The sequence below is a fragment of the Protopterus annectens genome, chromosome 3.part1, assembly GCF_019279795.1.
Source record: "Protopterus annectens isolate FY-2018-M chromosome 3.part1, PAN1.0, whole genome shotgun sequence".
Classification (NCBI taxonomy): Eukaryota; Metazoa; Chordata; order Ceratodontiformes; family Protopteridae; genus Protopterus; species Protopterus annectens.
This window is the reverse complement of record NC_056732.1, coordinates 259,690,886-259,707,022: the sequence shown is the minus strand read 5'-3', so window position 1 is coordinate 259,707,022 and position 16,137 is coordinate 259,690,886. Positions and strand designations below refer to the sequence as shown.

The 16,137-nt window shown below is 40.9% G+C and overlaps 1 protein-coding gene across 1 annotated transcript in view; it reads right to left on the bottom strand.

Annotated features, from left to right (window-relative positions):
* The window catches only part of AQP1 (aquaporin 1 (Colton blood group)), a 69,319-nt gene that overhangs the window by 22,571 nt on the left and 30,611 nt on the right, over nucleotides 1-16,137 (bottom strand). Inside the window, 1 exon segment of the mRNA XM_044066746.1 lies at nucleotides 10,909-11,073. Within this exon segment, the coding sequence (XP_043922681.1) occupies nucleotides 10,909-11,073 (165 nt within the window).

The window sequence follows — 16,137 nt, the reverse complement described above, 5'->3', positions numbered from 1 at the left end:
CTCTAAAGCCTGGCACTTGCTCACTAAAGCAATTATATAAGTCAGCACTAAAAAATTAAAAGCACTACACCCTCACAAACTCCCCTTGAGTACTTTGTTCCCCATTGGCCCTTTTTTTCAATTATAAAGGAATTCCCAATACTATTCTAGCATGTCCAAAGGTCAGTTGTCAATCTCCTCTCCGGTCCAGCTGGTGAATATGGGAATCTTGAGGCAATGTTACAACTGCCTCATGTACACAGACAACCCTCTCCTCCTCCCAACAAATTCCAACACATGTGAGAGATGCAACCATATAGCGAAACTGGAGGCTAAGCTCTCTCAACTCAGTACTGGCGTAACCAGTCAGGAGGAGAAGGAAACCACACTCACTACAATTCCAGTCTCACATAAACCTACCACGACAGCAAACCAAACACATAAACACATAAAAACATACTCGGAGGCTCTAAATAAAAATCTGCCTAAGCAGCAGAGACCTCCAAAGCAGACACCCAAGCAACCGCTACCCCAAAACAAAACACGTGCAACACATAGCTCAAAAAGCCAGTGTGCCAAACAGTCATAGCCCTTAAGGCTAAACAACACACCTGATACACTTGTAATAGGTGACTCTATCGTCAAGCACACTGACGTCCCACTCACCAGGCTGAACAAGGAGAAGGTCACGGTGAGCTGCCTGTCGGGCGCTAGGATCTGCCACATAACACAAGCACTCAGGTCACTCCAAGGCAAGTACAAATATGACTCAGTCATTGTCCACGCTGGTGTGAATGACCTGAGATGTACCTCCCTGGACTACATGAAAAGAGACATAGAGGAGCTCTCTGAGCATGTAGCCCAGGCTGGTATGACCCTGACCTTGAGTAGCATCTTACCCTCACCAAGAATGATGCCACAATATGAAGACAAGATGATCAATTTCAACAATTGGCTTAAGTATTGGTGTCATTCAAAGGGGATCCAATGCCTGTCTGCCTGGGATGACATGCTCGACAAGCCATGATGCTTTGCTAAGGACGGCTTGCACCTGTCACCCCTGGGGTTTCGGATATTGGCAAAGGCTCTTGCCACCCCCATAGTGCCTTTTTTAGGCAAGGCTCAAAAGACAAACCCACCTCCATAGGTATCACAAGAGATAACAAACTAAGTGTAATGCTACTCAACGCCAGAAGTCTAAACCTCAAGATGCACACACTCGAAACTCTCCTTAGCATGGAGAACATCAATATCTGTGCAGTAACAGAAACCTGGTTCAAGGCTCTCGAGAGCACCCCAGCACTACCAGGTTATACCTCATACCATGTTTTTCGGCCCCAAAATTTGGATCGAACCACAAAAGGAGGGGGAGTATCAATATTCGTCAAAGATACCCACATCTCCAGGTTGTTGGGACAGCATGAAGCATCAGAGACTATCCATGTGCAACTAACAGTGGGTAAAACTGCCTTCCAGTTTATAGCCTGCTACAGACCACCCTCCCAAACCCAGGAACCCCACTCGGCCTTCCTGAGAACACTGGAAAATATGAAGGTCTCTCCAAACACCATTATATTGGGCGACTTCAACTACCCTAACATAGACTGGGAGCATTACTCTAGCTCCAACACCCTAGCCCAAAGGTTCCTAGAATTTATAAACTCAAATGCTATGGAACAATTGTTGCCACTCCCACAAGAGGGGAAAACATACTGGACCTGATCATCACCAACATGGGGACTCTGTGCTCCAAACCAGAAGTGTATCCCTCACTGGTAAGATCAGACCATAAACTAATCTCTCAACAGGTATGTGGTAAAGTATTTTTGCTTTATCGATGATTTGGTATTCATCTGTAGAGGCGGAAATAATTTGGCACTTGAATTTATAGAATACTTAAATAATAATAATTATAAAATTAAATTTGATGGGATTCAGATTGGTATGGAAATTAATTTTTGGGATATTTCCTTGAAAGGACAAATAGGTAAAAAGATATATACTGTTATATATAGGAAGTTTAATCAGGCAAGTAGGATGTTACATGCTACAAGTTGTCATCCAGAACATACTTTAAAATCTATACCTTATGGTGAAATGCTAAGAATAAAGAGGTTGTGTAGTGATGTTGAAGAGGCAAGAGAAGAAGCCAAATGCATGATGTTTAATTTTATAGAGAGGTTATAATTTAGATGAAGTAAAACAAAGTTATGTAAAATTATATACAGAAAATAACAAGGGAATATCTAATAAAAAAACTATTATGAACAATGAATTCAAAAAATAATAAAAAAAGAGAAAGAAGGTTTAGATATATTTTTTGTTACTAAGTATACTGTTTTTTCCAATAAGTTGAATGAGATAGTGAAAAGTTATTGGAAACAGATTAGAAAAGAGGTGCCCTCCTTGTCAGATATGGAACTTTGTGTTTCATATCAAAGGGGACGCAGTCTAAAAGATTTTCTAGTACGAGGAAGGTATAGAAGACCAGTACAAAGGTTAGGAGACACTGTTATTAAGAAGGGGACTTTTCCTTGTGGAAAATGTTCAGTCTGCCAGTATATAATAAAGGAGGCAGAAAAAATAGGAGATAAGAGTTTTAATACCTTGGGTGTTTATTCTTGCTCGAGTAGAGGTGTAATTTATTTGATTAAGTGTTCATGTGGAAAAAATTATATAGGGGAGACCAAAAGAAGTTTTGCAGAGAGAATAAAAGAACATATGAGGGATGTGAGAAATAAAAAAATGTCGAGTCCAGTAGCAGAACATTTTCATTTGACACATGGGGGGGACATAAAGGATATGAAGGTTACAGTTTTAGAACAAATAAAACATCAGTATGGTAATGATGATTTGTTGAAATATGTTCTGAGGAAAAAGGAAGCCATTCTTATTATGAAATATGAAACTTTACAGCACAAAGGGCTTAACAAGGAGAGTAATTGGCAAGGTTTTATATACTGATTGTTTTATTGGCAGCTTTGAGCTGTTTTATTAAATTGTATAATTGATTTATTGAAATGTTAAATGTCTTGTATATATACTGAGGGGTTTTAGAGGGTAATGTTTTTTTACTCTGTAAAGGTAACAGCCGAGGCGCTAGAGACTTAAGAGTTTTTATAATAAAATCCATTTTTGTGGAAAGTAGAGCTGTTTTTCACTGGTTTTGTTCTATGGTTGCAATAATTTACTTCATCTATCGTAGTTGAAATAATCTCACTAGATATTCACATCCCAACCCCAGCCCCTGCCCAGAAAACCACAGTGAAAAACTTCTCTAAAGCAAATTTCACACTCCTCAAAACCGAGGTGGAATCCTTCAAAGCCCCCGGGCCTGTGGAAAATACGGCCCAGTCTGCAGAATCCTTTATAAACGCATTCTATGAACACCTTCAGGAATGCATGGATCATGCAATCCCTAATAAAACCAAGACCCAATCCTCCAAAGTTAGGCATCCTGTCTGGTGGACCCCAGCTATAAACAAACTATACAATAGAAGGAGGAAGCTACTACATGATAGAGCAAAATCCCAAAAAGGGAAGGCATCTCTGATCAGTATTAGCAAAAAACTACGGGCACTCATAAAATCGTCTAAGGCCAGCTCCGAGAGAAAAATTGCACAGGACACTAAGGATAATCACAAGACTTTCTTTAGTTATGTTAGGAATCTGGGTGGGAATTCCCAGATATGCTCAGAATTAGTCCAAAATGAAAAAAAAAATACACCGAACCCACAGACATTGCCAACATCCTAGCTGATAGGTTCAGTGCAAACTTCTCTCCCCCTTCCCCACCAAAAGGGCAAATATCAATCCCAGCAGAGTGCTGCCCCCCTGACATCTCAGATGCTCAGGTAAGAGCCACCCTCTCCAAAGCAAAAAACACAGCATCAATGGGACCAGACGGTGTCCCGGGCTGCGTCCTACATGAACTCCAAGAAGAACTAAACGCAAACATAAAACTACTGTTCAATCTCAGCCTTACTACAGGATATGTACCCAAAGAGTGGTGTACAGCAACAGTGATCCCTCTACACAAAGGTGGTGCCTCAACGGATCCTGGAAACTATCGCCCCATAAGCCTGACTAGCTTAGTCTGCAAAGCTATGGAAAGGATCATCATGGACCTTATAAATAAAGATATTGGGGACCTACAGACACTGGATCCTACCCAGTTCAGCTTTGTTAAGGGCAGATCCTGCCTCTTAAACCTGGTTGATTTCTTTGAAACAGTCACCAAGGCCATTGACGAGGGGAAGGTGGTCCACACAGCTTACCTGGACCTTGCAAAAGCCTTCGATACAATACCCCACTCGGGCATTATAGATAAGCTCACCAGCTTAAATATAAACCCCTATGTCACTAGATGGGTTGCAAACTGGCTCAAGGACAGAACCCACATGGTTAGAATTGCTGGAGCCATGTCAGACTCCAAACCAGTTACAAGTGGCATCCCACAAGGCTCAGTCCTGGGACCTCTCTTGTTCGGTATATATTTCTCGGAGGTACAGGCTAACACGGAAGGACTCTGGCTGACCAAGTTCACAGATGACTGCAAACTGGGCGCCATAATCAACTCTCCAGCCGACACAAGCATCCTACAAAAGGGCCTCATAGAAACAGACAACTGGTGCCAGAGCCATGGCCTCAAGCTAAATGCCAAAAAGTGTATAGTCATCCCATTTGGCAAAAACAAAGTGCCCACAAATTACCACATAGGTGGTAATCCATTAAGTACGGAAGAAGTAATTAGGGACCTGGGGACCCAAGTTGATAGCAATCTCTCATTTGACAACCACGTGGCCAAAGTGGTTAGAAAAACATTTTATATAGCCCACCTAATCATGAAGGGATTCACATCTAGATCAGGGGAGGTCATCGTGCCTCTTTACTCATCCCTCATCAGGCCCATAATTGAGTACAATGCCCCTTTTGGGATGTACCTTACCAGACACCTGCAGCAACTGGAAAGACCCCAAAAGTACCTCACCAAGAGGATCAAAGGGCTCAAACAGATGCCATATGCTGCCCGGTTAAAGAAACTCCAGCTCTACTCAGTGGCATACCACCTGCTCAGAGGCGATCTGTGCCTGCCTGACGTATAAAGCCATGTCCAACCCAGAATTAATGAACATGCTGCACCTCAGAAAATCCAAATCCCATCGAGCTACACGCTCGAGAGACTTGAACCTCAGCATTGAAATAAATAGGACATGCTGGAGGGACAGTTTCATAACCCAGAGGCTCCCTTCACTCTGGAATAAAATCCCAGTCCAGGTTAGGCAGAGTCCCTCATTGACTCTCTTCAAGAGGAATCTTGATGAGTGGATGGGAGATAGTAGGTTTACCCCGGGTATCACTTCTGTGTCACTGTTAGACAGAGGCACAGTAGTATACTAACCTCGAAAAAGGGCATAGCAAAAGTCATTTAAAATGGGTGGTGAAAGCCAAACACACTCTGGCTAGGCTTATAAATGCCCTAGGGCAGATAGCCTAGTATGAACCTATGAACCTATGAACCTATGAAATGCACTGAAACAGATAATCTGCACACCAACAAGGGGCTTGAATGTCCTAGACTTAGCACTCACCAGCATAAGGGATTTCTACACTACCTCCTGTGTGTTGCCCTCCCTGGTAAGGTCTGATCATAAATGAACCTCATTTGAAGTACCAATCATACCTGACCTCCCCCTCCCAAGAGCAAAAAGGATGAAAAATTTCTCCAAAGCAAACTATAGCCTTCTAAGTGATGGCATAAATAGTTTCAAACCCCCTGCTACCACTGTCAGCAATTACTCCTATATAGAGGTGTACACAAATGACTTATATAAACACCTATACAAATGTATAGACTCAGCTGAACCTGAACAGATCAAAATAAGGTCCTCACAAAAAACAAGCTATCCTTGTGGACATTAAGCATAAATAGGTTATACAATAAGAGGAAGAAACTAATGTCCAAGAACAAGAGAGAACTGACTCAGCAGAGGAAGGACACCCTCCACAGCTTGAACAAGCAAATTAGGTATCTTGTAAAGTCCTCTAAAGCCAATTACAAAGATACAATAGCATTCCTAACTAAGGATAATCACAAGACATTTTTTAGCAACATCAGAAATCTAAAATGGATATCCCAGCTTTGTGCTGAACTAGTAGTGGATGGTAACACCCATACTGACCCTGAGACATCACCAACCTGCTAGCAGACAGATTTGGTGGAAACGTCTCCTCCCCCTGTCCTCACCAGACATACCACAAAGCATACCTGTCACCAGTCCTCTACCTAGCATCCCCAAAGAGCAGATCATAACCGTAATCTCCATGGCCAAAAACACAGCCTCTATGTGACCAGATAACATCCCATGCTACTTACTTCTTCTTCTTTCAGCTTTTCCCAGTTAGGGGTCACCACAGCATAACAACGGTCTGCAGAACGATTGGTGGTGGAGTTTTATGGTGTCATCTTGCCAGCCCGGCACCCAACCTTCTACAGAAGCCACACACACACACACACACACACACACACACACACACACACACACACACACTCACACCTAGGCCCAATTTAGAGTGTTCAATCCACCTACAGCATGTCTTTGGGATGTGGGACGAAACTGGAGCACCTGGAGGAAACTCACCAACCACAGGGAGGACACCCCAGCTGAGAATTGAACCAGAGAGCCTCTTGCTGTGAGGTGGCAACACCAACTGCTGCACCACCGTGGCCACCCATGACATCCCGGGCTGCCTACTAAATGGTTTAAAACAGGACCCAGAGGAACCATATGGCACACTCTTCAACCACAGTCTAACTACCTGCCTTGTCCCAGCAGAGTGGAAAAAAGTAACAGTAATTCCCTTGCTCAAAGGGCTCCATCAACTGGCCATGGGAACTATAAACCCATAAGCATAACCAGTCTTATCTGCATGGCTATGGAGATAATCATTGTGGACCTTATCAACCAAGATACAGGTGATCTTCAAACTTTTGACCCAACCCAATTTGGCTTTGTTAAGGGTAGATCATGCTTATTAAACCTGGTGGACTTCTTCAAGAATGTCACCAAAGCCCTGGATGAAAGAAAAATAGTACATACAGCCTATCTTGACATAGTCAAGTCTTTCACACAGTTCCCCACTCAGGCATCATTGAGGAAACTCACCCAGCTGTGAATTAACTCATATGTCATTAGATGGGTAGCCAACTGGCTCACTGACAGAGCACATACAGTCAAAGTTGGGAATTCCACCTCTTCCTCAGACCAGTTACCACTGGTGTACCACAAGGATCTGTGCTGACCCATCTACTGTTTGGAATCTATTTCTCAGAAGTCCAGGTGAAAATAGATGGCCTGTGGCTTACCAGGGTCACAGATGACCATAAACTGGGTGCAATCATTGAGTCCTCCAACAATGTTGACATACTACAAAAAGGGTTTACACAGACAAATGATTGGTGCCAAAGCCACAGACTTAAACTAAATGGAAACAAATGGGTTATCATCCCTTTCGGCAAAGGAGAAGTCCCTGTAAATCACAATATTAACAGTACTCCCCTTAGCTCAAACCCTGTGATGAGACATTTGGAAACACAGGTTGATAGCAACTTTAACTTTGATCACCATGTGTCCACAGTGGTAAGGAAGCAGTTCTACATTGCACATCTCATAAGTAAGGGAGTTGCAACCAGAACTAAGGATGTTATAACGCTCCTGTACTTGTCCCTCATCAGATCACTAATACAGTACAATGCTCCCTTCTGTATGTACCTCACCATACACCTGCAGCAGTTGGAGAAACCTCAGAGGTTTCTCATTAAGAAAATTCAAGGCCTTCAACACATGGCCTACATGGACAGACAGAAGGGTCTGTCACTGTACTCTGTATCTTACAGGCTGCTGAAAGGTGATTTGTTCCTGGCTTACAGAACACTGTAAGACCCTGCCCTAATGCAAGTGCTGCAAATCCACAAGTCAAATGGGACAAGATTCACTCACTCTGGGGATCTTAACCTAGCTTGTGACATTAACAGGTCATGTTGGAAAGACAGATACTGTATGTCTACCAGAGATTGCCACTCCTCTGGAACAAACTCTCAGTTCACATAAAACAGAGATCCTCAATGACCCTATTTAAGTGTAATTTAGGCAACGGGATGGAGACCATAAAATTACCCTGGGGGTGTCACATATGTCCCAATTGGATAAGAGCAGTCAGTGCTGATCATAGACTCGCACTGCAAATATAGACCATGCAACTTGATCACAAAGGGAACAATGGTATAACATGGCTAGGCTTATAAAGGCCCTAGAGCCAATAGCCTAAGATGTTCCTATGAATCTATGAAATGAAAAAGTAGTGAGTGCCTTTTGCAATACCAGCCAATAGTTCTTACCTGTATGCTCTGCATTCAGATGTTTTCCCCAATGTGAGCTCATTTTTGCTGTAACATAGAGTTAAGAAAGTAATAACAAGAAGTAAACTTTGTCTCTGTGATAACTTGTCACAAAGGAGGTCCACTGCTTCATCTTCTTTATCCAAAAAAAAAAAAGTTTAGTTATTTTGTTCCAAACAGAAATGAGGGGTCTAATGAAATTCCTAAATTTCTGTTTTGAACAGAAGTGCTTATTTGTCTTAAATAAAGAAGCTGACCTACTGGACCATATGTGTGTGTGTGTGTGTGTGTGTGTGTGTGTATATATATATATATATATATATATATATATGTGTGTACATATATATATATATATATATATATATATATATATATATATATATATATATATATACATATATCTTTTTTTTTTTTTATTTAGTGTTAATAACACATCCAGCAAAATACCATTTTATTATTGTTTAATTATAGAGTGTTTTGCCTCTAGTTATTCAGCAGCAGGAGTAATCACATTTGAATTAACATATAGCTGACCAACAAATGGGCGTTTTTTGAGTTTGTTAGTGTTGAAGGATTGATAACAAATAAATGGAGATAGCAAATGTTTCCATTTGATGGAAGATGACTTGTTAGGTTTTTCAAACATATCGACGTTGTTCCGTTCGATTCTTAGCTAGAGCATCTTCTGTTTGGAGGAATACGGGAATGGGGCATGCCTTCGTTGAAGGTTGTGCGTCAGGGCTGGTAACCCGGTACGTAAACATCCTCTACCAATCATTAGCGGACCTAAGTTCCCCTGTGGCGACCCCTAACCGGAAAAAGCCGAAAGACACAAACAAACAAATCGTTGCTTCACAAATCACATTTTATTTAATTATATACATTAATACAGGCTGTATGCTCATAGAAATGCATTTCTTAAGCAAAGTGTACTGCTTCATTGTTAACTAACTAAGCTTTTATTAATTAGAATTCCTATTATTCATTTATTGTTATTTCGCAAATTCCTTGCCTCGTACATATATAAGCATTTGCCGTGAAAGAAGGAAGAGACAGAACAAAATCAGCTGGGAAGAGGTACATATCGAATAACCAGTCATTGTAAACTGGCCAGAGTAATAGCTATGTAACTGTACTAAATTTTAAAAACACCAGTGAATGCAAAACATGTGAAATAGGTACAATTAGCCAGCCTTATAACTTGCAAAAAATGCTCAGACTATCTATATTTTCATTTTGTAAATTCTTAATTAAAACTCGTTTACACTTGGGATTGTAGAGTCAGACTAGGTAAAGCACAGTTTTGGCCTAAATGAAGCTAATGGGAACACAGATAAAAGTTATGGTACAATTTTCCATCTAAAAAAGATAGCACATTACCTTTTTACACATTTATCTCTGTTGTTAAACTGGTTTCAGTTTGCATCCCTGCTTTTTGTACAGTCAATGAGGACACCACTGACTACAAGACATTGAGATAAGTCTTTCCCCGTATTCTACCTTTAAGAATGAGTTAATATATATTATGTAATAAAAGATAATCAGCATTTGAAAATAAGCACACTGATTGGACCACCCATTCACCATGCCCATTGCAAATCAAACACATGACAACAGAAAGAAGTCCAGGCACTAAACTATTGCTGATCATCCAAACTTTCTATAAGAATATCCTAAAAAAGCTATCTTGAAATATTTTAAGAGCACAAAGCAAAATATGAGAAAATAGGATATTCTGTAAAACAATGGATCATTAAAAGGTATAGGTACTGGTGTATCATAACACTTTTAACCTTATCTCTCAACTGTCCATATGTTACCAGAATATCCTTTATTATGCCCAAATATTTGCCCTGTCCCTCATACTCTTCTAACATTTCTGGTAAATCACTCACAATTCTGGTAATGGCAGACATTAGAGTTTCACAAAAAAAATAGAAAAAAAAAGAAAGAAAGAGAAAGAAAGAAAGAAAACAGAAGAAACAAGATATATATAGAGAGAGCTAGAGATGGTTCAAGCCACTGTGGAAAAGTTCTGTCCTATGATGGCTCCTTTCATTCTACTGATGCACTACCGTGCATGGGTGGGTATGTACCTGCCATATGCATGCGCGGTGTATCAATAAACAATGAAGAAAGCATTAAAACACTGACGTTCTGTTAGAGACAGGCATCATTTAAGAAAGGTAAGCAATGTCTTTCTTAAATAATGTTATTGTATAATAGAAATAATCCTGTCATAGATGTGGGTATTGCAGAATTAACCCACTGTTGGCTTTGCTTGATCACTCGAGCATCACCCTCATGATAAAACCACACCAGCTGTAGGTAAATTCTGTGATACTGACACCCAGTCATGGGTTATTTTAAAATGAACTATGATAACATGTCAAGCTGTCATTGAACCTTTGCTTTAAAGCTTAGTACAAGCATCGGAACAGAGTAGAATACTGTTAACTTTATTATTATTATTATGACTATTTCGCTGAAAATTGTAATGTACAAGGCAAATAAGAATCATTCAGACTTACTGCACAAAGATGTCCTAAAGCAACAGAGAGTCCAATGGCCAGTGGGGCAGAACCTGAAAGGTCCTTTCTTCTTTTGTCAGTAGTTGCTAAGACACAGAGAACCAACTGGAAGGTGATGAAGATTTCAATGATCATGCCTTGTCCCACAGTTACATTTTCATCCAACTATTCAAAAAAGGAAAAGACATTAATGTTAGTGATGAGCTTCAGTGTAAACATATTTTCAAAATGTGTATCCATCAGTAATGCAGAAATATATCATTTAAGTACAACAAAGTGAAACTGTTTACCATGTTGTTATTAGATCTGATTTAAGGCTCATTACAGAATTATTACTTTGTGAAAAATGGGGACAGCTCTGGTCAGCAGAGTTTATCCATTGACTGTAGTGTAATTTTGAAGTTTATCATTCTTTTGAGGCCAAAATAATTAAGTAAAGATAGATATCCGTATAACAGTACCTGTCTATTCTGTAATTGAACATGCAGTGGTATTGGGCATACTCAAAATCCCTGCATATGTTTGACAGTAGAAGGCAACAAGGGAAGGGTATGTGATGGCAGTAGACATTCAAAGTCATCAGCTTTGCATTCATAAGGAAGCCATGATGAAGGACAACACTATTTGGTATCCCAGGAAGATAGTGAGCAGTTGAGCACTGCTGCTCTATTGGGGGTATGTACGTGTTTTTGCAGGGGAAGTGCAGGCCACGATGTACTTTTATGAATGCATTGAATGCAAAGCATATCTTTCTGAACTGTTTCCATTTTATAGAAATAAACTGGCCAATGATGTGTTCGCATATCTTAATGTATATCAGTGAAAGTCCTTACATAAACTTTTAAACATGTTGGCTACACTCTAAGGGTTGGCATAATGGTTAACGTCTTTATCTTGTAAATGCAAGGCACATGATTTGATTCTAACCTCTAATTATTTGCTAGGCTTGTAATAGTTTGCTCCTTTCCCTTACAATAGTATGCTGGGCATTATTTTAGAGATAAGTTTTACAACATCTACTTGTATGCTGTCTGATGTTTCAGTTTATGAAAGCATTGCAGTCTTCTTCATATGTCCCTGAAGATAGGCCTTGGTTCCTTGCAGATATTGTCCAATTTTCCATACTCTTGGAAAATTATTGAAGAAATTCATTATCAGCTTTGTGCCTCTTTTTAACAATGCCACATGTGATCAGCGAAAAGGTATGGCTTCTGGTCAGGTTGTTGTACAATGACTGCACTATGGATCCTCACTTACTTACAAAGTTCTCCTCAACATTGATAAAGGTGACCTTACTGGAGCCCTCTTCATTGTCCTCACTTTGAAATTTGACCTTATTTATGACCCCCTTTTCTAACCTCTCTACAAGACACCAAGATCAATTTGGAGGCCATATCCCCTTTACTATCAAATTAGGATATTCATTATCTGAAACATCACATCTTATTGAGTGCATACTTCAAGATTCCACACCTGACACTGTTTTTTCAATATTCATCAACAAACTGCATGCCTTACCTCTGTTTTTACATACTGAGAATATAACTATCCTCTGACGCAATCCTTCTCACTCAACCAACACTTCCTTAGTTCTTGGTTAATCAACTACACATTTGTACTTAACCCTGCCAAAACCAAAAGTATGTTCTGTGGGACCTCCCAAAAGCTTGCAAAATCTTCCAACCTCCTTGACATCAAAGGCCTTAACAACATCCCAACTTCCTTTAAACATCTGGGTTTATGGCTTGACCTATCCCTTAATTTCCAAATTCATAATGAAAAAAAAACATGATAATATGCACATCAGTCAGCAAAAATATGAGGGCATGTTGTTATTAGCAATATGCATATATCTATGCCTATGTACCTATATGTGTATATATTATACATCAAAATATGTTTTTAACATTTTCTTCTGGAATGTTAGATTGATGTAACATCAAATTAATAAAACATCAAAACAAAAAAAAAAACGATAAAGTTCAAAAAGCAGCACTTTAGTTATGTGTGTTAATTCTAATCCCACCCATGCGGTTAACCCCAACCCTATATGTTAGGGCACTTTGTGTTATTTTGTCTTATACGTTCCAAGGAGAGACTTTCTCCTGAAACAGCATTTGTGTTTTAAATGAATTCACCAGATGGTGCAATTTCAAAGACTGTCCACATTAAACCTGTGCCAAATGCCACAGACAACGTGAAGGACATTGAATTTTACTGCAAGCATTCTATTTTGCAGTTTGCAGAAGTCAGGCCATGTGTACCAAAAAAAATCTACTGCTCTGTGAGAAGCTGGATATGTTCACTCCCTAAAAAGTTATCTACCTATCTATCTATCTATCTATCTATCTATCTATCTATCTATCTATCTATCTATCTATCTACCTAGCTACCTATCTATACACTGTAACATACTGCCTTAGTACTGGCCAGAATGGTGTATAAAGGTTCATAGGTTCATAGGTAGATACTAGGCTATCTGCCCAAGGGCATTTATAAGACTAGCCAGAGTGTATTTGGCTTTTGCCTCCTTATTAGATTAGCCTACTGTGCCTCTGTATAGTAGGTCACAGAAGGTAGCCCTTTAAGATTAGTTTACTGTGCCTCTGTCAAGCAGGGACACAGAAGAGATCCCAGGGGTGAATTTGCGATTTCCCATCCACGCGTCCAGATTTCTCTTGAAGAGGGTCAGCGAGGGGCTATGTCTAACATGAATTGGGATTCTGTTCCAGAGTGAGGGGAGCCTCTGGGAAATGAATCTGTCCCTCCAGCATGTCCTATTTATTTTTGTGCTGAGGTTTAAGTCCCTGGAACGTGTAGCTCTAAGGGATTTGGATTTTTTGAGGTGGAGCATGTCCATTAATTCTGGGTTAGACATGGCTTTGTACGTCAGGCATAGATCGCCTCTGAGTAGGCGGTAAGCAACTGAGTAGAGCTGGAGTTTCTTTAGTCGAGCTGCATAGGACATTTGTTTGTGGCCCATGATCCTCTTGGTGAGGTACTTTTGGGGTCCTTCCAATTGCTGCAGATGTCGGGTAAGGTACATCCCAAAAGGGGCATTGTATTCAATTATGGGCCTGATGAGTGATGAGTAGAGGGGCACAATGACCTCTCTTGATCTAGATGCGAACCCTTTCATGATAAGGTGGGCTATATAGAAGGTCTTTCTAACCACTTTGGCAATGTGATTATCAAAGGAGAGATTGCTGTATACGTGGGTCCCCAAATCCCTAATTACTTCTTCCGTACTTAATGGATTACCGCCTATGTGGTAATTTGTGGGCACTTTGTTTTTCCCAAAGGGGATGACTATGCACTTTTTAGCATTTAGCTTGAGGCCGTGGTTCTGGCACCAAGCATCCATCTCCGTGAGACCCTTTTGAAGGATGCTTGTGTCAGCTGGAGAGTCGATTATGGCTCCCAGTTTGCAGTCATCTGTGAACTTTGTCAGTCATAGTCCCCCGTGTTAGCCTATACCTCAGAGAAGTACATACCGAATAAGAGAGGTCCCAGAACTGAGCCTTGTGGGACGCCACTTGTAACTGGTTTAGATTCAGACATGGCACCTGCAATTCTGACCATGTGGGTTCTATCCCTGAGCCAGTTTGCAACCCAACTTGTGACATAGGGGTTGATATTTAAGCTGGTAAGCTTATTTATGATGCCCGAGTGGGGTATTGTGTTGAAGGCTTTTGCGAGGTCCAGGTAGGCTATGTGGACTACCTTGCCCTCATCTATGGCTTTGGTAACCATTTCAAAGAAATCAACTAGGTTTAAGAGGCAAGATCTGCCCTTAACAAAGCCAAATTGGGTAGGGTCCAGTGTCTGGAGGTTCCCAATGTCTTTGTTTATGAGTTCCATGATAATACGCTCCATAGCTTTACAGATCAGACTAGTCAGGCTTATGGGGCGATTGTTCCTGGGGTCCGTTGTGGCGCCACCTTTGTGGAGTGGGACCACTGTAGCTGTACGCCATTCTTTGGGTACATATCCTGTAGTAAGACTAAGTTTGAACAGTGACTTAATGTAAGGGTTCAGTTCTTCTTGGAGCTCATGTAAGACTCAGCCTGGGACACCGTCCAGTCCCATAGATGCTATGTTTTTTGCTTTGGAAAGGGCAGCTTTCACCTGTGCATCTGTGATGTCAGGGAGGTTACATTCAGTTGGGACAGGCATTTGCTCCTTTGAGGGGGAAGGGGGGGAGAAGTTAGCACTGAGCCTGTCTGCCAGGATGTTGGCTATGTCTGTAGGTTTGGTATATTTTGTACCATTATGCATCAATTCAGAGCATATCTGGGAATTTCCACCCATATTCCTGACATAACTAAAGAAGGCCTTGTGATTATCTTTAGTGTCTAGGGCAATTTTTCTTTTGAAGCTGGCCTTTGATGATTTTATGAGGGATTGTAGTTTCTTGCTAATACTGATCAGAGATGCCTTCCCTTTTTGGGATTTTGCTCTATCATGTAGTAGCTTCCTCCTTCTGATGTATAGCTTATTTATGGCCGGGGTCCACCAGACAGGTCTCCTGTTTTTCGAGGAGTGAGTCTTGGTTTTATTTGGGATAGCACGATCCATGCATTCCTGCAGGTGCTCATAGAATGCAATTGTAAAGGATTCTGCAGATTGGGCAGTATTATCATCTGGCCCAGGGGCTTTGAAGGATTCCACCTCAGTCTTGAGAAGTGTGAAGTTAGCTTTTGAGAAGTTTTTTACAGTGGTTTCTTTGGCTGGGGGTGGGGACGGGATATGGATGTCCAGGGAAATTAGTTTATGGTCTGATCTTACCAATGAGGGGTTTACCTCTGGTGTAGAACATAGAGTCCCCATGTTGGTGATGACCAGGTCCAATATGTTGTCCCCTCTTGTGGGAGTGGTGACCAGTTGTTCCATAGCGTTAGAGTTTACAAAGTCAAGGAACCATTGGGCGAGGGTGTTTGGGCTTGAGTAGTTTTCCCAGTCAATGTTTGGGTAGTTGAAGTCACCCAATATCATGGTGTTTAGAGAGACCTTCATATTCTCCAGTGTTCTCAGGAATGCCAAGTGGGGTTCCTGTAAAAGGGAGGATGATCTGTAGCAGGTTACAAACTGAAAGGCAGTTTTGCCCTCTGTTAGTTGCACATGGATGGTCTCCGATGCTTTGTGCAGTGCCACTAACCTGGAGGTGTAGGTATCTTTGATGAATATAGATACTCCCCCTCCTTTTTTGCTTCGGTCCGAGTTTTGGGG